This window comes from Sapajus apella, unplaced genomic scaffold, assembly GCF_009761245.1.
Source record: "Sapajus apella isolate SASKATOON/1434 unplaced genomic scaffold, GSC_monkey_1.0 scaffold12, whole genome shotgun sequence".
In the NCBI taxonomy this organism is placed as follows: Eukaryota; Metazoa; Chordata; class Mammalia; order Primates; family Cebidae; genus Sapajus; species Sapajus apella.
In genome coordinates, this window is record NW_022436952.1 from 32,787,361 (window position 1) to 32,813,899 (window position 26,539).

Genomic DNA, 26,539 nt, shown 5'->3' on the forward strand with positions numbered 1-26,539 from the left:
GAACTATGATCAAGTCACTGCACTCCAGCTTGGAGAGAGATCCTATCTCTCACAAAAAAAAAAAAAAAAAAGAAAAGAAAAGAAAAAAAATATTAAAGCTGATGTTTGGGTGACAAGAAGGAGCTAAGCATAGAATGTTCTAAGGAGACCAATCCAGGCAGAAGAAACAAACAACAAATCCAAAGGGCCTGAGGAGAGGAATGTGATTAATATATGAAAGATGATGATTTAGCCCATTAACAGGGGCAGGGGAGATGAAGGTAGGAATTTATGAATCTTTGGTTTAAGAAAGGTACTTACAGCAACCTGAAGTGTGGATGGAGAGGAGGCCAAGATAGCCTGGACACTCACAACATTTAAGAAGAGAGGGAGGGGTAAGAAGCAGCAAAAAGGCTTTGAGGTAGGAGGAAAGCCAAGGGTGCAAAGTGCTAGAAGCTAAGAGATGTTTAGAGGGGGAGAGTTGCTTGTGCCCAGCATTGCCCAGATATTAATCTGAGGATAGTAAAGTGTCAATTAGATCTGGCCACTTGGAATTCCTTGGTGACCTTGAAGAGATTAGGAATAGTGGTTGGGTCAAGCTAGATTGGAGAAGGTTTAAGAGGGAAGTAGAGGTTAAGGAAGTGGTGTCAAATATTTGGAGAAATTTGATTTAGAGGAGAGCAGAGAAGAGTTTTTAACACCTGGGAGATTCTGGAGCATACCTGTATGCTGATAGGAAGTTCCTGTACAGATGGAAAGCAAAAGCTCAGAGGGGATGGGCCACAGGGTAGACAAATTGATTTCTTAAATTAAATCAGGAATATATCTCAAGAGGGTAGGCTTCAGGGTTTAAGTGACTGAGGTTCAAATCTTGGCTTTGCTATCTTCTAGCTGTGACGTTTAACAAGTTATTTAACTTCTCTGAATCTTTTTTTTTTTAATCACCTTGCCAGAATTGTGAGGACCACATGAGATAACACTAGGTAAAAGTACCTAGCTCAGTGCCTGGCAGATAAGCATTCTTCCAGCAGAGAATGGCTCCTTTCTTCTTTACCTCTCAAAATATGTAATTACTTACCAGTTATTTTAGAGAGGCTTAGCCTAAGCCCTATTGATAGACTTTTCACAGAATTTCCTTTCAAAACCGTTACAATTGTACTTTAATTGCTTTCTAATGATAATATACAAGATGAAGCTAATCCCATTCTGTACTAATGATTTGTGACGTGGGATACTTTTCTCTGTGCACTTACAACATAGATGCCTTTAACGTTTCCAGAAATATGTTAGTGACAGCAGGTGTACCACCCTCAATAAACTGGACATGATTTTGTAAGGCTTGCCTTCCAGCCCTTTTCTGATTTGCCATGTCAGAGAGACATTTCTTTAATGTTTGGGGGCATTTTATTTCAGTATTTTAAAAGGATTTTTTGTAAAGTGTTATTTGATGGGTGCACCATAAGTGCGTTAATTCCGGGATGTAGCTGTCTATACTTTTGTGTAAAGCCTGCTGTTGCAGAACTACCTTGGTGCACAGAGCAGTTAATTAAAATCAGAATAGATTGGATGAGAACCTTGGAGATTTTTTTTACTGTCTTGCTTTTTTGGTGGTTTTGGAGTTACATTGCAATCCAGCATGCCTTTCTACTCCTCTCTCCCCTTTATGGGAGCCATGACAGCCACTGATCTGCTTTAAATTATTTGCCTCGGGCAGGTGAACAAGCAGAGAAGTGTTTTAAAATTACTTAGGAATCTAGGACTTAATAGGTAGAAATCACATTATCTACCCTCTTGCCTCTAACTATGACTGTACCCAGCCCACCTGGAATGGGTAATTTATCTTACTCTGTTATTAACACCGTAATTTTCCTGTTCAGTAGGGCTAAGTCTCCCAAGAAATACTAGTATACCTGTCAAGCTGACAAAATCCTACATACTACTAGCTAGCCATTCTTGCCTTATCGCAGTGTTCTCCCACAGGGAATAGTAAATGCTCTTGTTCATCACTGGCCCTCTGTTTCCCATTTACACCCTTTTAGAGAAACTGGAAGAGGAGACCCTATCAGGTTTCAAGCAACCTCTGTAGGACAGCAGTTAAACGATGTTTCTGAGGATTAAATTGCCAAGTCTGTCTTAAGGAGAGGATGAGGGGAATTTGGGAAGAAATGTTCAAGCCCTCAGTGAAGATCTGGCAATTTTCTTTCAAGATCAGAAGGAGGTTTATAGATAAGAGAGAAACATTTTTCAGTTATCACCTTAGGGAGAATTCTTTCTACCCCCACAATTAGTTCCAATTTCAGTCCTTTAATAGCATTATCAAATACAGTGTATGTATATCTATCTATTTAGGTTGAAGAATGAAAAAAAAATATCCTCAAGAGAAAAGTAATTTAGCTTGTATAGCGTTGTTAGTTACAAACTGTTTTCCTTCTGCCCTCTGAAATAACCCTGAATGTAGCTGTTATTTAGGGTTAGGGCTTTCCAGTTTGGCAGGAGATTACTTCTAACCACATTAGGAAATATTTCTTTTTTGGTATTTAAATATCTGTCAGAATGTCCGGGCATGGTGGCTCACGCTTGTAATCACAGGACTTTGGGAGTGGAGGTGGGTGGATCACCTGAGGTCAGGAGTTCAAGACCAGACTGGCCAACATGGTGAAACCCTGTCTCTACTAAATCTACAAAATTAGCTAGGTGTAGTGATACACACCTGTAGTCCCAGGTGCTTGGGAGGCTGAGGCAGGCACATGCCTGTAGTCCCAGCTACTTGGGAGGCTGAGTCAGGAGAATCACTTTAACACAGAAGGCGGAGGTTGCAGTGAGCCAAGATTATGCCATTGCACTCCAGCCTGGGCAACAAGAGTGAAACTCTGTCTCAAATATATATATATATACACACACACACACATACATACACACACACACACACACACACACACATACATACATAACACACCGAGTATATATACTCTGACATATATATATGTCAGAGTAAAAAAAGCCTAGTCTGCTGACTTTGGCGAACCTGTTCTGTTAGACTGAGCAGGTCTAAGATAGGTTAACACTGGAGAATCTTGCCACTACCTCCTGCTCTTTCCTGTAATAACACCCTTCTTCACATATGTATATTCCTAGCATAAGACTTCATTCTTCATCCAAACATGTAGACTATGCCATAACAGAATGGCAAATTTCAGATCTTCTCACAGAGCCATGGCCTACTTTTTAAAAGTAGCCAAATACTTGAATAAGCTGATAGCTCTTCTTTCAGAGATGTTCAGAAGAGGCACTTAAGGTTAGAACCAAGGTTGAGAGAATAAAAATTGTGTGGAGGAAGATGAGTTCTCTCGACTCCAGCTAAAGAGCTTTCTTCTGTCTTGTATCAAGATGTTCAAGTTGAGCTGTATGCCTTTCTAGGCCCCCAAACCCCTGAGGACAAGGACCTAGTCAAAATCACTTTTGGTATTTCCAGTACCCACAATATAGCTGGTGCTTCCTAAGTGCTTGTTAAAGTACATGGATTTTTGCCAGGCACAAGGGCTTATGCTTATAATCTCAGCACTTTGAGAGGCCAAGGTGGGTGGATCGCCTGAGGTCAGGAGTTTAAGACCAGCCTCAACAACATGGGGAAATCCTGTCTCTATTAAAAATATAAAAATTAGCCGGGTGCGGTGACCCCCTGTAGTCCCAGCTACTTGGGAGGCTGAAGTAGGAGAATTGCTTGAATGTGGGAGGTGGCAGCTGCCGTGAGCCAGATTGTGCCATTGGACTCTAGCCTGGGCAATAGAGCAAGACTCTGTCTCAAGATGGTTGGATGGATGGATGGATGGACGGATGGATGGATGGACAGATGGATGGATGGATGTCCATACAAAGTATGGACAGGTGTGGTAGCTCACGCCTGTAATCCCAGCACTTTGGGAGGCTGAGGCAGGTGGATCACGAGGTTAGGAATTTAAGACCAGCCTGGCCAACATGGTGAAACCCTGTCTTTACTAAAAATACAAAAATTAGCTGGGTATGGTGGCGGGTGCCTGTAATCCCAGCTACTTGAGGAGCTGAGGCAGGAGAATTGCTTGAACCCAGGAGGTGGAGGTTAGAGTGAGCCAAGAATTTGCCATTGCACTCTAGCCTGGGCAACAGAGTGAGACTATGTCTCAAAATAATAATTTTTAAAAAGGTACATGGATTTAAACAATATACAACTTTCCAGTTTTTCCTACTGATTGTGCCTTACCAAGTGGGTCTGCCCATTTTGTGCAAAGTCCTTACTTCTTAGGAAAAATTTATAACCTGTAGATTCCTTGTGTGGAACAAACATTTATTTTTTTTTCCTGTGGCCAATTCTATCCCCCCCTTTCCTTTTTTATTTTTTTAATTTTTGAGACAGGAACTTGCTCTGTGGTGCCTATACTGGAGTGCTGTGGCACGATCATAGCTCACTACAACTTCCTGGACTCAAGTGGTCCTCTCTTCTCAGCCTCTCGCAAAGCTAGGACTATAGGTGTGTGCCACCATGCCCAGCTAATCATTATTATTTTTATAGAGATGGAATCTCACTGAGTTGCTCAGGTTGATCTTGAATTCCTGGCCTCAAGCGATCCTCCTGCCTCAGCCTCCTAAAGTACTGGAATTATAGATGTGAGCCACTGTGGCCATCCCCTTTCCTTTTTATTTCATGCTTTCACTTTTTGATTGCTAATACTACAAACTTATCTTTGGTTACACCTGCCTTCAACTCTGCTCCACTGTCTGGTGAATGAGGTGGCTTTTCTCCTACCCAGGAGTAGGTTCACCCTATAATCTGATCACATGATCACTTCTTTTTCTGTTATTTTATTTTTCGTTCTTATTTTTTGAGATGGAGTTTTGCTTTTTGCCCAGGCTGGAGTGCCATGGCCCGATCTCGGCTCATTGCAACTTCTGCCTACCGGGTTCATGTGATTCTCCTGTCTCAGCCTCCCTAGTAGCTTGGATTACATGTGCGCGCCACCACTCCCTGCAGATTTTTGTATTTATAGTAGAGATGGGTTTCACCGTGCTGGCCAGGCTGGTCTCAAAATCCTGACCTCAGATGATCCACCCGCCTTGGCCTCCCAAAGTGCTGGGATTACAGGTGTGAGCCACCGCACCCAGCTGATCACTTATTTTTCTGCTCTAGGCCTTTACTCCTACTCCCATCATTTATTGCCAGCTTTGCTTCCTCTACAGTCTCTTAGTCTTTGGTGACTCCTCTGCAGTTTGTGAATATGTCTACATTTAGCCTGGTGACACCGGATCTTCTTCAGCAACTGCCTTCTTTCTTCCTTTCCTTTTAGATTCAAGTTTCTTGAAATAATAATTTATCCTTAGAATCTTTTGAATTCTTCTCATTCACTTTCCAACCTATGATTATGAGCTTCTTTCTTCCTGAACCACTTAGGCAAAGAGCACATATAAACACTTTCCTAAACCTTAGTCCATTGGGCACTTTACATTCCTCCTTGTATTATATTCTGAGAATCATTTGACAGCATTGATAATTTCTTCTTGAAACTAAAACACTCTTCCAGTTCCCCCTGCTCTGAGCATTCTTTTCCCCTCTGTTCTGCTGTGGGATTTCCCCTGCTTGCCCTGTAGATGTGATTTTTCCCATGCCTTCTTCTCTGCTGACCCAGACTATCTAATCAGTCTCTGGGCCCACTCTGGCTTTACGTAGTTCCAGTGGGCCATGTGCTCCCAAACCTTTATCTTCAGCTCAGACGTGTATCCATGTATACATCAGCATGTCCCATGAGTACAAAACTCAACTCATCATCTTAACCCATCCCTCTTCACATACAGATACATGCCTCTTCCTGAGGGCTTCATTTTGGTAAGTAATTTCACCATCTATCCCGTTGTGTAATTCAGAGATCCTAGACTTTGTCCTAGACTCTCTTTTCTCTCTATCTTCTCTCACCTGCTAACTCATTCTGCTCATTTATCAGATCTGTGCCTTTTCAAATTTTCCATATTTGCATACCTTGCCCCTCTACTGCAGCAACTTCCTGCTTCCAGCTGGCCCCTTGTTGATCTGTCTGTAAGTGCGGACTCTAATATGCAAATGAGACAGCAAAATGCCCTAATTGTGTCCCGCTACTATAGGATCCTGTCCAGGTTCCTTACCAGGGAATACAAAGTTTTTCATGTCTCTTTGCTTACTACTTGTACCCTCAGCTACCCCCTCTCTTGCCCTCTGACCCAATCAAGCATTTTGTAGTTTCTTTAATGCCATGGTACATGTTGTTTTCTGTTGTTGAAAATTCCTTCTCTTCTCGACTTTCTGGTAAAGTCCCACTTCCACATCAAGTTAGGATGTGTGGCACCTCATTTGAAAAGTCTTCTCTGGTCACCCCTCTGGCCCTGTAGAACTGATCACTTTCCTCTTTGTAGTCCCCCAATAATACATGGTGCAAACCTCCGTTAAAGCACTGATCACCCTGAACTTTCAATTTTTAGTTAACATTTCTAGTACCCTGACTAGACCATGAACTCCTTGAGGGCAGGTACTTTACCTTCCTTACCTAGCACTGGAAACAGCAAGGCATCGGTTTCAGTAAAAGTTACATGCATCATTGGATGTGGTGGCTCATGCCTGTTCCCAGCACTTTGGGAGGCTGAGGCAGGCGGATCACCTGAGGTCAGGAGTTTGAGACCAACCTGACCAACATGGAGAAACCCTGTCTCTACTAAAAATACAAAATTAGCCAGGTGTGATGGTGCATGCCTGTTATCCCAGCTACCTGGGAGGCTGAGGCAGGAGAATCACTTGAACCTGGGAGGCGGAGATTGCGGTAAGCCAAGATCATACCATTGCACTCCAGCCTGGGCAACAAGAATGAGACTCTGTCTCAAAAAAAGAAAAAAAAGTTGCATGCATCATGAATGAATAGAGAGTTTAACAGAAGTTAGTGGGTGGCTCATGCCTGTAACCCTAGCACTTTGGGAGGCTGAGGTGGGCAGATCATCTGAGGTCAGGAGTTTGAGACCAGCCTGGGCAACATGGAGAAACCCCATTGCTACTAAAAATATAAAAATTAGCCAGGCATGATGTCAGGTGCCTGTAATCCCAGTTACTCAGGAGACTGAGGCAGGATAATCGCTTGAACCTAGGAGGCAGAGGTTGCAGAGAGCTGAGATCCTTCCACTGCACTCCAGCCTGGGCAACCAAGTGAGACTCCATCTCAAAAAAAAGAAGTTAATGAATTGCCTACAACCTTGTCCTCTTTGTAGGGGACAAGCCCAGAAAGCCAGATGGTAATTGTTGTGAAACCTGTAGGTTTATTAGGTTTATTTTGTACCTTTGCCTTCCCAGAAAAATTGAAGTTAAAAGCATTGTTATAATGCTGATAACACCTGATGTTTATATATAGTGCTTTATAGCATACAGACTGTCCAGATGAGAAAAATGAAGTACAGAAAGTCTATTACTTGTTAGAGGTAGGTAACACAGCCCTTAAGTAGTAGAGCAGGACTTGGGACTGAGGACTTCTTATTATAGATTCTATATTCTTTTTATTATTACTGTCTCATATGTCTATCAACTTGTGATTTAAAGAATTACAAAATTTGGCTGAGTGTGGTGGCTCATGCCTGTAATGCCAGCACTTTGGGAGGCTGAGGCAAGTAGATCACTTGAGGTCAGGAGTTCGAGACCAGCCTGGGCAATATGACAAAACCCAGTCTCTACTAAAAATTCAAAAATTAGCTGGATATGATGAAGTGCTCTTGTAATCCCAGCTCCTCAGGAAGCTGAGGCAGGAGAATCACTTGAAACCAGGGTGAGCTGAGATCATGCCACTCTATTCCAGCCTGGGTGAAAGAGACCCCTGTCTCAAAAGAACAAATTACAAAATTTCTATTTCAGAGGGCTACTCCTCTTCTGTTCCTCTTCTGTTGCCCCCAATCTCTTGCCGACAAAGAAATCATTTACTTTATCATAGACACACTGGGAAGAACCTTCATTATTCCATGTGAACTGTTAATTGCAAGTAAAGGCAGATTAGGTCCTTCTCTTCTGGGAACTTAAAAACCTCAGATAACTTATATGGTGTCAGAGAGAAATGTTTTTGGTGTGCTGAAGATTGAACAAATGTGTGGCTGGGTGTGATGGCTCACGCCTATAATCCCAGCACTTTGGGAGGCCGAGGTGGGTGCATTGCAAGGTCAGGAGATCGAGACCATCCTGGCTAATGTGGTGAAACCCTGTCTCTACTAAACATACAAAAAATTAGCTGGGCGTGGTAGCAGGCGCCTGTAGTCCCAGCTACTTAGGAGGCTGAGGCAGGAGAATCGCTTGAACCCGGGAGGCGGAGGTTGCAGTAAGCTGAGATTGTGCCACTACAGCCTGGGTGAAATTCTGTCTCAAAACAAACAAACAAACAAAAAACCTTAGATATTGTATATGATCCATTCATTTGATAGTTCTTGTTAAGCTACCTGTCTAACTGGGTGCTGTAAGACTATCACAATCCCTGGTCACGGGCAAGTTGGGGAGACAGGTGTTAATCATGGACCCCTGCAGAGGAGAATGAATTATATCACAGGTGCATTGGAGGCAGTGTTGGAAAGCTAAAAAGGACCTAGAGAAGTGAAGAGACCTAAGGTTATGAGCTATATGACCCAGAAAGTTACTTCCCCTTGCTGGTGCTCATTCCTTTTTCCTCTATAAATTGACTCAGTTTGATCAGTTGGCCTTTTATTTCCTTCCAGCTTATGAAAGTGCCTTTGTTAAAACAATGAGTCAGGAGACAGAGCGAAGCATTCTATTGTATGAACTGATTATCGAATAATAACATTAAATGTTTCATTTATTATCTTTGTAAGCAAAGAGTTCAGGCTCAAAGTGTCTACATTGGCTGCTTTAGTCTACTGAGGAAAACATACTCATATCTCACCTCAGTGTTTGGCATTTGAGTGGGCCCTCTTACAATTATTAGGTTATTTTGACATTTTAGGGACTGGCTCCAGATCCTCCAGATCCTCTTTGTTTTGTGATCATAAATATCATCAATCCTTTGTCCCCAGTACCTGCATTTGATATGTAAAATGAGAGTAATAAACCAACACTGTTTTTTTTCAGACAGGGTCTCACTCTGTTACCCAGGCTGGAGTGCAGTGGTGCAGTGGCATGGTCTCAGCTCACTGCCACCTCTGCCTCTCAGGCATAAGTGATCCTCTCACCTTAGCTTTCTGAGTTGCTGGGACTACAGGTGTGTACCACCACACCCGGCTAATTTTTGTAGAGATGGGATTTCGCCATGTTGGTCAGACTGGTCTTGAACTCCTGAGATCAAGTGATCCTCCCACCTTGGCTTTCCAAAGTGCTGGGATTATAGGCATGAACCACCACACCTGGCCAACACTTCTTCTTTTTTTTTTTTTTTTGAGATGGAGTTTCACTCTTGTCGCCCAGCCTGGAGTGCAGTGGCACCATCTCCAGTCACTGCAACCTCTACCTCCTGGATTCAAGTGATTCGCCAGCTTCAGCCACCCGAGTAGCTGGGATTACAGGTGCCTGCCAACATACCTGGCTAATTTTTATATTTTTAGCAGAGATGGGGTTTCACCATGTCGGCCAGACTGGTCTGGAACTCCTGGCCTCAAGTGATCTCGCCTCAGCCTGCCAGAGTGCTGGGATTACAGGCGTGAGCCACCATGCCCAGCCCAACAATTCTTAATAAACCTATAGAGGCTCTGATTCAGCAAGAAAGCAAATATTTGTTGAGTTTCTGCTATGTGGACAACAGTGCTAGGGAACAGTACTGTACCTAATGAATAAATATCCCCTACCCTGGAGGAATTTATGGGTTGGTAGCAGAAAATAAAGAGCAAGATATATCAGTGCAAGAAAGGATAATATGTGCTGTGATCGAAGTTTAGGATTGGGGGTACAAATGTAAGAGTAGTTTTGCTGGCTGGCAGGAGGGGAAATCAATGAAGGGGCAACATAGTATAGGGAAAAGGATGTTAGGTTTGGAGTCAGCAAACCTGGGTTTATAGAATCTCAACTCTATATTAGCTCTCTGTATATTAGCTATGTATTTGATTTCTTTGAGCCTGGATTGCATCATTTATATAAAGCAATTAATAGTCTTGGCCAGGCACATTGGCTCACACCTGTAATCCTCGCACTTTGGGAGGCCAAGGTGAGCAGATCACCTAAGACTGGGAGTTTGAGACCAGCCTGACCAACATGGAGAAACCCCATATCTACTAAAAATACAAAATTAGCTGGGCATGGTGGCGCATGCCTGTAATCCTAGCTACTTGGGAGGCTGAGGCAGGAGAATCACCTGAACCCGGGAGGCGGACGTTGCCGTGAGCTGAGATCGTGCCATTGCATTCCAGCCTGGGCAAAAAGAGTGAAACTTCATCTCAAAAAAAAAAAAAAAAAAAAAAAATAGTCTTCCCCATGGTCATTGCGAGTCTGTATCCCAGTGTGTATGATAAAGTTCTGTCTCTGAACAAGGCTGTGTTCCTGAATGAAGTGGGTGTTAAGCCAATTGTAATTGCTAAGGTAAGAAAAGGTTTTATTTGAAGTTAGATCTCAGATTAAACCCAATTAAGAATCAGCGATCTTTGAAAGATGGAGTGCCAGCTTCACAGCCCATCTTGTTCTGGCAGATGAGGTGTCTATGCTTACCTCTTGAGTGGGACAAGAACTGTGGTGGAGACGGAGGTGTAAGAAAACTGTGGTCTCTGAAAACGCATCCTCCCCTCTACCCTGGTGGCATGTGTGGATTGAGTATTACTGCTCACCTGTGCTCTCGGACACCGAAAGGACAGTAGAGGCATATCTTAACTCTGACCTTTTCTCCTTTCCACCCTTGTACCAGATTTTATCATGTGGGCAACCTGCTGCAACTGGTTCTGCCTGGATGGACAGCCTGAGGAGGTCCCACCACCCCAGGGAGCTAGGATGCAGGCCTATTCCAACCCTGGATACAGCTCCTTCCCTTCTCCAACAGGCTTGGAACCAAGCTGCAAGTCTTGTGGGGCTCACTTCGCAAACACAGCCAGGAAGGTGAGTGCTGACTTATTGGCCTGCTCTGCCACTGTAGCCTCGGGACCATGGGCAAGCACTGCTGACCCCTCTATGAATGCTTGCCACCTTGCCTTTCCCTGTGTAATGCTGGTGATCCAGACCCAGACATGTCCCTTTCATAAAAATGTTGAAGAAGAACTAACCAAGCAAAAGCAAAGCATCTCAGCATAGATTTGGAGTCATTAGATCTGAATTCAGTTGTCAGCTTTGCTACCGACTAGCTATATGATTTAACCTCTCTTGAGATTCAGTTTCCCCGTTACAAAGTTGGGATGATAGTAGTCTTCATCTTTCAGTGTTGTGAGAATAAAGGGAGACAAGAAAGCCATGAAGGGTGCCTAGCACGATGCTTAGAATGTTATTTCCTTCATTAGCCACCATCACAAAAGGTCTGACTGCAGATTACCTTGTTCTTTTTATGAAAAACAATGTCAAGGATGCCTCAGGTACATTAAGACCATAACAAAGACTGGAGCTTATTTAGTGTAGCAGATTTCATTTGAAATGCTTGGGAGCCATGCTTCCCAGATGAATGAGCTGGAAGTAAAATTACTGGCTGGATAATGGTGTCTGGGTGTGCACCCTTCCTCTTCCAGAGGCAGTGTATTATCTGTGGTCAAGCATGACTAGGGCAGAAGGTAAACCCTGACCTGGATAAAGAACTCCAGCATTCTGCATTTTTCTGCAGAATGAGAGGTTTGCAGCCCAGAATGCGTGATAGGATATGATGTTAAAATGGTGATTGTGGGAAATTTGAGAGGAAATCATACTTTTAAACCATCTGCTATGTGCAAAGGACCGTTTAAGGAACTTAGATTTTTAAATTTCATTTAATCCTCACAATAGCTATGATATAGGTTTTAGACTCTCCCAAATCCCATTTTACATATGAGAAGCTAAACCTTAGTGTTTAACATTAATAAGAACTCTGAATGTTCCTGACAAATAGCATGAGAGATATTAAAATACTCATTCTTTTCCCTTGACTTCAGTAGTGCTAATGATCACATAGTTATTAAATGACAGAGCTGGGATTCAAACCCAGGACCTTGATTCCAAAGCCCCCTCCCAGAAGACATTCAGCATGTCGAGCAGAAGATGACAGTTATAGGCCTGAGTACAGAAGCATGGCAATGATTAAAATAAGGTGCTTTTTTTCTTATTCATTGGAAATGAATTACTGAATATCTACTGTGTACCAGGTATTGCCTGGGCTAGGGAGGCAGAGGTGAAAAAGGTCATTCCTGCTTAACAGGGAGCTTGCAGTCAGACAGGGAGGTGGGGGCAGTGTACACCATACAGTGTAACAAAAGTATGTGTAACAAGAGCTTCTGTTGGGGGAAGAAGAATTCCAGTTTGGATGGTAAAAAATGGTTATTGGTACAATATTTTCTTGCTACAAAAGTAGGAATTAATTTTGTGCAATTTACAGTGAATTTTGTGAATATTAAGGGTGTTTTCATCTATGAGAATTTTTCATTTGCAATTTCATGCTTAAGTGGATCAGCATTCTTATCTTAAGGGTTTGGCATTTAACAGCCAGGGGCTTTCAAAATGTCTTTTCTAGAAGTGCTTGAATTGAAATGATTACATGGATCCTTCTTTTTCTTTTCCTTTTTCTTCATTATGGTCAGTCTTTTCTGAATGCGCGTCGGGTACAGAGCACAGGACTTTACAGAGAAAGCATTCAGAACTTTATAGAGAGAACATAAGTAAGATGTGGCCCTTATGTTCCCTGAGTTTTCAGTCCTAAAGAGAAATGGCAGGCTGTAATTTTGCCACAAGCCAAATATCCCATCTCTATTGGTAATACCTCCCTGTGGTTTAGCAACGACCCTGACAATTTTGGAGGGAGTCTGGCACCCAGCCTCTTTAGTTGGACCAGTTGGAGGAGGAGATTGTGCTTGGAGCCTGGAAGGTGGAAGGTGATATTCTGATCTCAGAGTGGAAAGAGAGGACTGGATCTTAGGTGCTGGTAAAAGGGGAAAGGAAATAAAAGGTGATTGTGTTAACTTTTCTGGAGCATCCACCTTGTGCTAAGGTTTTATATACATTCTCTTATGTAATACTTCCCGTGTTCCAGGAAAGAGGGATGGGAGGAGTAGGAGTAAGGGAAAGGCAATTGGCAAACGGCAGCCAGCAGAGCCCTGCACACAGCATTCCTGAAAGGTGGTGGTGCTCGCCTGAGGTGCCATGGCCAGTTCTGTGATGCTGGATATCTGAGTGCATGCTGGGCATTTCTGCACGCATGTTGGTTGCCTCCACTAATTCATCTTTCATGCTACCTGGTTACTCAGTTGTTTTGAACCATTCACTAGAATTAATTTATTTTATTTTTATTTATTTATTTTTTTGAGATGGAGTCTTACTCTGTCACCCAGGCTGGAATGCAAATGTGGGATCTCAGCTCATCACAACCTGTGCCTCCCGGGTTTAAGCGATTCTCCTGCCTCAGTCTCCCAAGTAGCTGGAATTACAGGTGCACACCACCACACCAGGCTAATTTTTGTATTTTTAGTAGAGACAGGATTTCACCATGTTGGTCAGGCTGGTCTTGAACTCCTGACATCAGGTGATGCAACTGCCTCAGCCTCCCAAAGTGCTGGGATTACAGGTGTGAGCCACTGTGCCTGGCTCATTTGCTAGAATTTATGCATAAGCATGTCCTTTGCTCATTCTGCCTGCATTTGTAGACAGTCCTTTTTTCCTTTCCTTTTGTTCTCTCCTGCCACTGCAAACTGGGATTTTAGCCTCAAGCCCTGTCCTGTTCCTATAGGGTATGTTTCAGATGGCCAGCTTATTTCCCCCATGAGCCAGCAAGTGCATAGAAGTTAGGTTGCTGTCTTTGCATTCTGATCTTGCACCCAACAAGCCACACACATTTGAAGAAAAAGAATAGAGAGTTGTTTGGATCTGGCTGATTGAGCAACGCAGGCTTTATAATTGTGTCGAGCTAGGTCTTGTCAAACTGTATGGACTTAAATAATGTTCCATGTCAGGCCCACAGGTTTTTGGCATTGAAGCCTCTTTGTTTCAGTCTCAGTCATCCTAAGCACACTTCATTTCTCAATAGAAAAGTTTTAGATGTGAATGAACCCCAAATACCCATTTTCTGCCTGTTTGGTGACTGGTCCCAGAACTGTTACAATGCTGGCATAGCCATGCATCCTTTTAACTCCATCTCTGAACAGTGTATTGTTTGGTTATAACTACGTGGAGAATTAGGGAGCTTGATCTGTGTCCCTTTGCAATGCCTTCTAAGTCTTAAGATCCAAAACTGGATGGTAAATATTATTTCCTTTTCCCTTTACTATATGAATGATACTCAGATAAAACTTATTATCTTAACTGTGCAGACATTTACTTCAACCCCACACAAGAGTGTCTGTGATCTCAACTATGAGAATCTTGTCTCTTGAGCATTCTTTTTTTAGCTTGAACAGCTTTCTACATTTAGAAAAGGAGGAGCAGAAATATTTAAGTTACTACTTAAGTCACCACAGGATAAAAAGTTTTTAACTTCTTTAAAGGATTAGTAAGGGTGCCCTTGAGGCCAATCCCAGTGTGCTCAGGAATTGCCTCTCTTATTGGGGCTGTGACATGCTTTTGGCTAGAATAGAGCTCAGCCAGATGTCACTGTAGTCACTAAGCCTGTGGGGTGAGAGGCCGAGGATTGCCTCCTGTGGGCTGAGTAAGCCTTCCTGTGTTGTCAGCGATGGTCAGAGTAGCTGCTGCCAGGCAGTACCAGCTTGCCTGTCAGGCGCTCTTGTTGCCTGAGACACTCTGTGCTTTCAGGAATGAGAATGCCCTGATGTCCAGAGGGCCTCCCGTCACTGTCTAAATATTTGTCTTGGATATCATAAGCACCACTGAGTTCCCAGCACTCTGAGTGGGCGTTTCTGGAGTGGGGAGCCTGTGTCCACAGGGCAGTGGGTGGGCAGTTTGGAGAAGAGAAGCCAGGTCCATGACTCAGAAATGCTCTGTGCTTGAATGGGACTGAGCTACGCAGCATGGCCTGGTGGAAAGAACGTGATCATGGGCATTAGCCTCTGACAGACCTTGAGTATGAATCCCCGCTCTCCTGTTTATTGCCTGACCTTGAATACAATAGTTGATCTCCCTAAGCCTCGGTTGCTTTGTCTGTGAATCAGGGAAGAACACTCATACCTGCTTTGCAGTGTCACTTTGAGAATTAAATGACAAGCTAGCACATAAAAGCACCTCAGTAAATTAATACTAATATTAATTGTAATCACCAGCATCACCATAACCGTCATGAAGACATAATTTAAGATTTGAAGGCCAGGCGTGGTGGCTTATCCCTGTAATCCCAGCACTTTGGGAAGCCAAGGTGGGCGGATCACAAGGTCAAGAGATTGAGACCATCCAGGCCAACATGGTGAAACCCCGTCTCTACTAAAAAATACAAAAAATTAGCTGGGCATGGTGGCGCACGCCTGTAGTTCCAGCTACTTGGGAGGCTAAGGTGGGAGAACTCCTTGAACCTGGGAGGTGGAGGTTGCAGTGAGCCGAGATCACACCACTGCACTCCAGCCTGGCGCCTGGTGATAGAGTGAGACTCTGTCTCAATAAATAAATAAATAAAAAAAAACAGCAACAAAAAATATATATATATAGTTTAGGATTTGAATCCTGGCTCTCATCATTAGCTTATATTGCCTAGCTATAATAATTAAAACAAGGCTGGGCATGATGGCTGATGCCTGTAATCCCAGCACTTTGGGAGGCCAAGGTGGGCAGAACATCTGAGGCCAGGAGTTCGAGACCAGCCTGACCAACATGGAGAAACCCCATCTCTACTAAAAATACAAAATTAGCTGGGTGTGGAGGCACATGCTTATAATCCCAGCTACTCGGGAGGCTGAGGCAGGAGAATCACTTGAACCCAGGAGGCGGTGGTTGCGGTGAGCCAAGATCGTGCCACTGCATTCCAGCCTGGGCAACAAGAGTGAAACTCTGTCTCAAAAAGAAAGAAAAATTAACACAGCTAACATTTGTTGAGGACTCATTATGTGTCAGATATGCTAAATGCATTCTCTCTCAGTCCTCACAACAACCCCATGAGGTAGAATCTGTTATCACCCTCATTTTACAGATGTGGAAACTGAGCACCAGAGAGGCTAAATTACATACCCAAGTGACACTGCAAGAAATGAGGGAGGGAGACTTAATAAAAATGCAGAGCATTTTGATTCTAAAGCTGGTAGTCTTAATACCTCAGGTTCTTCATGAGTAAATAAAGTAAGCCCCAAATTAAATAATAAATGTGAAGTGTCCTGTACATGGATATACACAATACACACTGGAGGTCTGCCACCCCTGAATGGCTTTTAATCTAAAATCTGAAAGTGGCTTACACCCTTAGATATGAGAGAGAGCTTAGTAAAAGTAAGAGTGATCCTGCTGGGCGTGGCACCTCTGAAGCTCCCATCCCACCTTCTGTTTTGTTCTGTCAGTCTGACATGGTTTCCTGTATCTCTTGCTCTAAGCAGCAGACCTGCTTGGACTGTAAGAAACATTTCTGCATGACCTGTTCCAGCCAAGTGGGGAATGGGCCCCGCCTCTGCCTTCTCTGCCAGCGGTTTCGAGCTACGGCCTTTCAGCGAGAGGAGCTCATGAAGATGAAGGTGAAGGACTTGAGGGACTATCTCAGCCTCCATGACATCTCTACCGAAATGTGCCGGGAGAAAGAAGAGCTGGTGCTCTTGGTGCTTGGCCAGCAGCCTATAATCTCCCAGGAGGGCAGGACTCATGCCCCCACCTTGTCCCCAGACTTTCCTGAGGAGCAGGCCTTCCTGACCCAGCCTCACTCCAGCACGGTTCCACCTACCTCACCTAACCTTCCCTCTTCATCTGCACAAGCCACCTCTGTTCCTTCAGTCCAGGTTCAGGAGAATCAACAGGTAAGGGCCCATTTGTAGTCTCTCCCAGTCTGTGCCAGTTTGAGGGCTCATTTTCATTTTCCTCTCCTGCCTGCATTGTGGGGTTGGGGTATAAGGCTCAGTGTCTTGATCACGTGAAGCCTTTCTGACTATTGGTGCACCAGTAGTGTTTTCTGGATATCAGACTCATGTTTTGGCTTTCTTCAGAGGTGATATGCACAGTACCATTTTTTTTTGTTTTGTTTTAATACACAACTATCCTCGTTAGACATTTTTTAAAGTTCATCATTCCAGAAATATTTTGAGAAAAATAACCATTAAGCCTTCAAATTTAGTTCTGTTCCAATTTGTCCTCTAGCTTAACTCCTTAGTTACTTAGAAACCATCACAAGGAATATAGGAAAGCAAAGGGCTATGTGGAGGCAAGGGAGGATGGGGAAACAGACAAAGACGCTGTTTCTCTTACTGGTCGCTGTCTGGGAGCAGCAGTAGTTGGTATGCTGTACTTGTAAGCGGCTTCTTCGTGATCCTGGGGGCTTGGAAGCGGTAAGCTAAGAGCAGCACATTGACTGAATCATGACCCAGGCCTGGGGAGTACAGAAATGAATAATACACGGCCTGTGTCCTCAAAAAGCCCCCAGAGAAGGGAAGGTAGACATGTAGACCAACAAACTACTAGATTAGAGTGAGACCAGTGGACATAACCGTTGCACAAGAAGTGATGTTGCACAAGTGTCATAGTAACCCTGTTATTTATAGCGGCGGTCCCCAACTTTTTTGGCAGCAGGGACCTGTTTTGTGGAAGACAATTTTTCCACAGACTGGGGTGGGTTGGTTTCGGGATGAAACTGCTCCACCTTGGATCATCAGGCATTAGTTAGATTTTCATAAGGAGCATGCAACCTAGATCCCTTGCATGCCCACTTCACAACAGGGTTCACGCTCCTATGAGAATCTAATGCCACCGCTGATCTGACAGGAGGTGGAGGTCAGGTGGTAATGCTCGCTTGCCAGCCACTCATCTCCTGCTGTGCATCTGGGTTCCTATCAGGTCACGGACCAGTACCAGTCTATGGCCCAGGGGTTGGGGACCCTTGATCTAAAGGGCTTGGACAATATGGGGGAATTAGGAACTACAGGATCCAGTTTCCACATCCTCTTTTGTCATTGACTTCTTGGTCACCCTGGGCAAATGTTGAGCCTACGACAATGAAATGGGGTTAGTAATCACAGACTACTTTTGATCTTGCCAGGATGTCGAGACCTGAATGTGTGATACCATGTTTAAAAGAGCTCCAAGCTACTTAGAGCTGGTATAGTGCTAGTGCTGTCAGTTCCCACACATGATGTGGATGGCTGCTGCCGCTTGTTTATGATCACCTCCTTTGCCAGGACTGAGCCCCCTGATTCAGCTCTAGACAAGCACTGAGGCATAAAGGCCAATGTGATAGCATAATTTAACTGCAGTAAAATCATTTAGCTCCCTCTTTGGCCTAAGCATGTTTTTCTCTGCAGCTGGACTTTAACTCTTTCCTAAGCTCTCACTCTTGGTGTGCTAAACAGATTTTAACTCCTGCTATACATTCTTCCCTTTGCTTGTTTTTTTGGAGCACTCTATGTATAAAGAGCCAGAAGAATCTGAGGAATTATTTTTCCATAAAGAAACTTGGCTGGGCATGGTGGGTCATGCTTTTAATCTCAGCACTTTGGGAGGCCGAGGCAGGCAGATAGTTTCAGCCCAGGAATTTGAGACCAGCCTGGCAACATGGCAAAACCCTGTCTCTATAAAAAATATAAAAATTAGCTGAGTGTGGTGGTGGGCACCTGTAGCTACTCAAGAGGCTGAGGTGGGAGAGTCATTTAAGCCTGGGAGGTCAAGGCTGCAGTGAGCAGTGAGCAATGATCATGCTACTATACTCCAGCCTGGGCAACAGAGTGAGAGCCTGTCTCAGAAAACAAAAACAAAAATCCAACCAAACCTTTAGGTAGATTTTTTCAGTGAAAGATTATAAACTGGCCGGCTCACACCTGTAATCCCACTTTGGGAGGCCAAGGAGGGAGGATCACGAAGTCAAGAGATCAAGACCATCCTGGCCAACATGGTGAAACCCTGTCTCTACCAAAAATACAAAAATTAGCTTGGCGTGATGGCGCAGGCTTGTAGTACCAGCTACTCCAGGAGGCTGAGACAGGAGAATCACTTGAACCTGGGAGGCAGAGGTTGCAGTGAGCCAAGATCACGCCACTGCAGCCTGGTGACAGAGTGAGACTCCATGTCAAAAATAAATAAATAAAAAGGCTGGGCGCAGTGGCTCACACCTATAATCCCAGCACTTTGGGAGGCCGAGGCAGGCAGATCACTTGAGGTTGGGAGTTCGAGACCAGCCTGATCAACATGGAGAAACCCCATCTCTACTAAAAAAATACAGAATTAGCCGGGTGTGGTGGTACATGCCTGTAATCCCAGCTACTCAGGAGGCTGAGGCAGGAGAATCACTTGAACCTGGGAGACGGAGGTTGCAGTGAGCCAAGATTGCGCCATTGCACTCCAGCCTGGGCAACAAGAGCGAAACTCCATCTCAAAAAAAAAAAAAAAAAAAGAAAGGATTATAAACTTCCTGTCATTAACCAGAAATTTTCAGATTACACCTAAAAGTCACCCTATATACAAGATCAAATTGGGTACTTTCCCTCTGGGATTTTCAAGATACCTTAATGTCTGCTCACATGCCCTGTTCTGATGAGACCTGCACTTTGCAAGCAGGAAAAACAGGTATGGAAGAATTTAGTAACTTATGCAGTGCTATCTGACAAGTTCACAAGTGATCTGCACCTAGAATGTACATTTCCTTATAACACTTGCCCAACCAGGGTTCTTTCTTTTACCTTTAGTGCCTTGGCAATCAATAGTTGCCAGGCAAGAAAGTATATACAATAAGCACAACTATGGACAGGTACTCGTTTTGGAGTTTGATTTAGCCAGTGGGCAAACTGGAAAGACAAGAGCATAAATTGCAACATGAGGTGGTTTCTCTTTCTAGGAAACAGGTCATCTGAAAGATGTCTACTTAAGAACAGGTTAGGCTCTGAAGGATTCCAGGGTAATTCCAAGGTGATACTGAGAGACCAGTGAGGATCTAGAGTAAGCTAAGAGAAAATTGTTGATGAAGACATTGATTCGGCTGCATCTCCATACATATGTATTATGTATTCGATCTTGCCTTCACTTGGCATTTTGTTATTTCTACTTTTCATTTCCATTGCAGTTGTTTGCCTCTTCTTGTTTAGCTCCATATTATGCATCCTAATGTGGGATGAGTGGCTGGGTTCAGTGGGTGACTTTGGTTTCCCAAATTGTCCCTTCACTGGCATCCCTAGAATCTGGTAGAAAAGGCCTCTGAGCTCAGATACCTCTTTGGTCTGAGCTCACACCAGGCCCTTTGCCTGCAGGGAGCAGTGGGTGAAGAGGATCTACTTATGGGGTTTGTGGCTTAAATGGTGATGGAATTAGGAGGCTCACAGTTCTGACTACTCTTTGGCCAAACCTCCTAAAGGAGTACTCAGCAGAAACCTTTGGAGAAGTGAGAATTCTAAGCAGAATGAATCTCCATAAGCATAGGCATTACATTGTCTCTTTTTTTTTTTTTGAGATGGAGTTTCACGCTTGTTGCCCAGGCTGGAGGGCAATGGCATGATCTTGGCTCATGGCAACCTCTGCCTCCCGGATTCAAGCAATTCTCCTGCCTCAGCCTCCCTAGTAGCTGGGATTACAGGCATGTGCCACCACATCTGGTTAATTTTTGTATTTTTAGTAGAGACGGGGTTTCACCATGTTGGTCAGGCTGGTCTCGAACTCCTGACCTCATGATCTGGCTGCCTCAGCCTCCCAAAGTGCTGGAATTACAGGTGTGAGCCACTGTGCCCGGCGACATTGTTTTATATAGTCTTAGGCTAATAGATTCGTAGATACATTAAAATACTTTTTGACTAGGTCTGGACACAGCTCTTAGTAATGGTGTGCTCGACATGGGGAGCACATTTCAGAATGTGAGAGTAGTTAGTAGGCAGAAAAGAGAGAGACTAGGGTGGTGATGGTCTCGAAACTTTGTCTCATCAGTGTCAGATAAGGAAGCCAGGGAGATTTAGTGTGAAGGAGGGGAAAACATGGTTTAAACAGTTTGGGGGAAAAAAAAAACAACCAGTAGACTATGATCTGAGGGGCAGAACCAGGGATAGGGATGGCAGTCTTGAATCAGTGTCAAGAAAAACCTTGATGTCAGATAGAGAGCAGTCCAGCAGTGGAATGGACACAGTGACCTTCTCTTCACCTGCAGTGCTCAGGCTGAGATTAAATTGGTGGTGAGTGGTGGCTACTGCCATCCTGGTGTGTGCAGAATTAATGCAGTTTTGTTCTAGAGGGCATCTTTGTCTGTTGAAATCTATTTGTGTTGTTTCTCTGCTTGACCAAGTTGCTATGAGACAGCAGGCTTTTGTAATGATGCTGTGAGAGGCTCCAGAATTCTGGGCGAGATGGGAATACATCATGGACATTGTGTGATTTGAAAAGAGGCCCATACGATGCAGATCTCTGGGACATCTCTGGATATGATGTTACTTTTCTCTTCCCACAGGCCAATGGCCATGTGTCTCAGGATCAAGAGGAACCCGTCTACATGGAGAGCGTGACCAGAGCACCTGCTGAGGATGAGACCCAGGTGGGGCCTCTGCTTGGGTCTGTCCCTTCACCTTTGCTCTTTCACTGGTGTTCTTAGGAACCTCTTAGCAGACTCGGGTGGAGAGAGAATAAGTGTGTGATGATAGTGCTTCTGAAATTGTGTTTTGGGGGTGGGGTTTAGTGTTAGTGTTTCAGATTAGCTTGTGAAGCTGTCAGTTGTGAGGTCATAGTGGAGACTGAGAAGCCTCATGGCCCATTGTATTTCCAGTCTCTTGACTCTCTAGGAGCTGCCAGAGGGCAGGCTTAGAGTGCTGCTGTGAAAATCTTGTTCTTTTCTCCTGCTTCTAGCACACTATAGCCATTGTCAAGGGAAGGAGGTCAGACAGTTAGCCAGGCAAGGCCAGTCCAGAGCACAGACATCGAGGCCAGGGAGCTGTGGCCAAGGTATTGTGTATAGAGGAGTGCTTACCAGGAAAATGTGCCTCCTGTGGGCAAACAGAAGTCTCTAGGTGAGAAGGGCCAGTGCTGTTCTGGGTTTCATGTACAGGACGCCTGCTGCTCTCTCTCTTTTATGGGGGGCAAACAGGCTGAGTGGTAAGCAACTTGCTGGTAATTATTTAGCATTAACCAGCAGGTGAGTTGGGGATTCAAAATTAGGGTCATATGACTCAAACCAGTGCTCCTACTATACTACTATCTACTGTGGCATCACACTGATTGGTTGGTCTGTGTCTGCTCCTGAGCACAGAATCATGGATCAGGAAGAGATTCTAGTATATTTTGCAATGCAGAGCACCATGCCAGGTACTCATCCTGTCTCTGTTCCTACCCTTCATGAGGTCAATCACCAAAATTATGGTGTGGTGAGTGCTTTGGGGTCCTTGGAGAAAGAGCTTGGGGAGGTCAGAGCTGAGCACATTGATCTCATCTTTGCCATTTCAGTCCATTGACTCAGAGGACAGTTTCATCCCAGGCCGAAGGGCCTCTCTGTCTGACCTGACCGACCTGGAGGACATTGAAGGCCTCACAGTACGGCAGCTGAAAGAGATCTTGGCTCGCAACTTTGTCAACTACAAGGGCTGCTGTGAGAAGTGGGAGCTGATGGAGAGAGTGACCCGGCTATACAAGGATCAGAAAGGACTGCAGCACCTGGGTGAGTGGTTGTCTGTGTGGTATCTATACAGAGCTCAGGAGTGTTTGCTGTCACTCCAAAGCATGATGGCATTGACCTGACTCAGTTTCCACACTTTAGCCATAGAAGGAGGCACCTTACTTATTCGCACCATCTAATGATAGCTGTCATTTGTGGTTGATGTCAAAACTGGATTCGGCATTGCATATATCTATTTATTCCTTAGAGCAACCTATGAAATAGGCATTATTAGCATCACCCTTTTATTATGGAGCCCAGATTTTAACTGAGAATTTTCTGGTCTAAGTCCATAGCCTTTCTTACCACACGGTATCCCCTCCATACTCTAACTACCACCTTCTAAGTTTTCTTACCTTAGAATAAGAATGCTTGTTCTAAAGATTTGGGAGGCAGAAAGTGAATCTACATACATAATAGGAGAAGATATCTGTTCCATCTGCACTTGGGCTTTTCTTTTTGTTCATTTCCCAAAGCATTTTCTTTTTTTTTTTTCTTTTTTTTTTTTTTTTTTTTTTGAGACGGAGTTTCGCTCTTGTTACCCAGGCTGGAGTGCAATGGCGCGATCTCGGCTCACCGCAACCTCCGCCTCCTGGGTTCAGGCAATTCTCCTGCCTCAGCCTCCTGAGTAGCTGGGATTACAGACACGTGCCACCATGCCCAGCTAAGTTTTTGTAGTTTTTAGTAGAGACGGGATTTCACCATGTTGACCAGGATGGTCTCGATCTGTTGACCTCGTGATCCACCCGCCTCGGCCTCCCAAAGTGCTGGGATTACAGGCTTGAGCCACCGCGCCCGGCCCTCCCAAAGCATTTTCTACTGTATCATTTTCAGGAGATGCCCAGGAAAATATCTGGGTCTGTGGTTAAATGAGTTTAGGGAAAAACACCTCATTCTGTATCTTCGTTACTGATTTATGGTAGATTTTTATATTAAAGGCAGAGAAGTCCTGCAGAAGAGAAATATGTTTTGGCTGTTTTGAACTTGGTGTTTCCTGAAATTATTTCACCACAGAATCCTTTCCTCCCCTCCCCAACTGATTTACTTCCCACAGAGCAACATACTGATTCCTTGCATGGTAAGGGTGGTTGAAGTCAGATTTCAGGCTCTCCTCTACCAGTAGCTCAAATTCATCAGTGTTAGAGGACATCTGACTGACTATTCACCTGATTACAGATGGAGGCCTACTGATGTGGAGTCTGTTTTCCCTTTGGGATTATTTCAAGAGTCTTCTCTCAAATTGTCAGGACCTGGGGAACAGAACAGATGACTCCACATGGGAACTGTGTCCAGACTCCCTGACTGACTGAAACAGCTAGATTGTTCATTCTTTCTTGACTTTAATGCTGGCTTCAAAAGCAATAGAAAAGGATATTGCACATATACAGTATCCTACTTGGCAGTTTGTTTGTGCCAACCAGTGGAATACCTTTTTTTTTTTTTTTTTTTTTTGAGACGGAGTTTTGCTCTTGTTACCCAGGCTGGAGTGCAATGGCGCGATCTCGGCTCACCGCAACCTCCGCCTCCTGGGTTCAGGCAATTCTCCTGCCTCAGCCTCCTGAGTAGCTGGGATTACAGGCACGCACCACCATGCCCAGCTAATGTTTTTTGTATTTTTAGTAGAGACGGGGTTTCACCATGTTGACCAGGATGGCCTCGATCTCTTGACCTCGTGATCCACCTGCCTCGGCCTCCCAAAGTGCTGGGATTACAGGCTTGAGCCACCGTGCCCGGCCGGAATACCTTTTTCTAAAAGTAGATCAGCCCAGGCGCGGTGGCTCACGCCTGTAATCCCAGCACTCTGGGAGGCTGAGGTGGGCAGATCACTTGACATCAGGAGTTCAAGACCAGCCCTGGCCAACATGGTGAAACTCTGTCTCCACCAAAAAGAAAAAGAAATTAGCTGGGAGCGGTGGGTGCCTGTAGTCTCCAGCTACTTGGGAGTCTGAGGCAGGAGAATCGCTTGAATCGGGGAGGCAGAGGTTGCACTGAGCCAAGATCGTGCCACTGCACTCCAGCCTGGGCAAGAGTGGGGCTCCTTTTCAAAATAAAAGAAAAAAGAGCAGACCAGATGCACCAGTAGGAGCTTTGTGTGAGTTCTAAGCATGTAGTGAGTGAAGAGGGCAGATGTCCATCTAGGCTCTTGGCAAGACTGGTCCCAGCAGGGAGTGGTAAGAGTTCAGAAATGATGTCAGGGCAGTAAGAGACTTTGCTTGTACCATCGTACCATCACTTATTCAGACATCCTTCTCTTTCCTTTCAGTCGGTGGTGCTGAAGACCAAAATGGTATGTAGTTGTTTCTGTTTGGGAATGGGGTTAGGCTCTTTTGTCCTTCCCCTCCTTCAACCTTGATCCCTTTAGCAGTCTAAGAATTCTGAGCATTTGAGCCTCCAGAGAGGATGTGTGGGAAATTCACTGAGAACACGGGGCCTCTCACTGTCTTTAGAAATTCTCTCTGCTCCCTGTGCAGGAAGCAGAGTGGAGCATACCTAGGACTGATGTGCATGTCCCTGGACTGCCAGAGCTCAGAAGCCAATATTTGTAATACACTGAAACAGAGAAGGGGTGGCATGTATCACACTCAGTTCATTTTTTAAAATCCTGGTGTGTTAGTTCTGGTCTGGGTAGGGAGGGTCTCTGTGTGCACCTTCTGGGGAATCAGGGTGTTTACCAGCTTCTGGTACTAACCAAAAAGAAAGGGTGGTGACCTGAGACAGCCCTGTTTGTGCAGGGCTGGTAATGGTTAGAGCTACTCTGGAGCTAATATATGCTTTACTCTCTGGGCACAAGCTATGTAGCTCACCTTGGCCGCCATTCACCAAAGACCACCACTGGGCCTTCAGGTACTTCCAGAACACATTACAGAACTCCTGACCCTCTGTGAGAACATGCTAAAATATCCTATGCATTTTCAAAAGCCTCAAGGGTATACGGCTGTGAACTCCCTCCCAAGAGAGAATGTTCTTAGAGTAGTAGTATTGGACTAGCCTGCAAAGCATTTTAAAACTATTTCAGAAGACTTCCCAAATTTGTTATTTAGTAAAATGGCCTTTTGCTCAGAATGGGCAGAGTTTTATGTCTGATGACTTCTCACCAGACATAAAAAACAGTTGAGCTTTTCTCAATTCCCCAAAACCAGATCTACCCCATCCTCCCCTGGTACCAAGATTAGGCTGATCTACTTGGTGCTTTCCTTTCTTTTTCTGATTCCCTGGGAGAATGCTGACAACTGAGTTAATGTGTTTATTGTTATTCCTGGGGGAATAATTGAAAAAATCTATAAATTATTCCCATTCATCTTAGGTATTTGTATAATTTGCAAACCTTCCCCATTAGGGCCAACAGCACCTTGAAAAAGGCAAATAGGTTTCACTCCCTTTCACATCCAGCCTACCTCCTAGGGGGAAGTATTTCTTGACTTATTGAATAGTCCAGAAAAGAGAAAGTATAGATGCAATAAGGGAGAATTCCTCTATGGGGTGGCTAAGCTCCAAATGACAGAGGTGACTGGTATGAGATCAGTTCCTTTTTATGGGTACCTACTTCAGGGTGCAATTTAAGAAATGTTGGAGATGGCTGGGCTTTTGAACATGATTTTTTTCTGTGGGTCAGCTCAGCTAGGATATTGGTCATGTCCACTATATGCTGCTACTGACACAAGCCAGTTAACATTTATTGAGAACTCTATGCACTCAGCAGTTGATACCGTCTGGATAGTTTTGGCTCTTAGGGTACTTAGGCGGACGGCCATTCTAGAGCAGGA

At 44.4% G+C, this 26,539-nt stretch overlaps 1 protein-coding gene across 1 annotated transcript in view; it reads left to right on the plus strand.

Annotated features, from left to right (window-relative positions):
• Positions 1–26,539, plus strand: part of RFFL (ring finger and FYVE like domain containing E3 ubiquitin protein ligase) — an 83,082-nt gene that overhangs the window by 52,407 nt on the left and 4,136 nt on the right. Inside the window, exons 2-6 of the mRNA XM_032280884.1 lie at positions 10,839–11,026; positions 16,561–16,971; positions 21,582–21,665; positions 22,568–22,778; positions 25,039–25,062. Coding sequence (XP_032136775.1) covers positions 10,847–11,026; positions 16,561–16,971; positions 21,582–21,665; positions 22,568–22,778; positions 25,039–25,062 — 910 coding nt within the window. The 5' untranslated portion in view covers positions 10,839–10,846. The remainder of the gene's footprint in view (positions 1–10,838; positions 11,027–16,560; positions 16,972–21,581; positions 21,666–22,567; positions 22,779–25,038; positions 25,063–26,539) is intronic.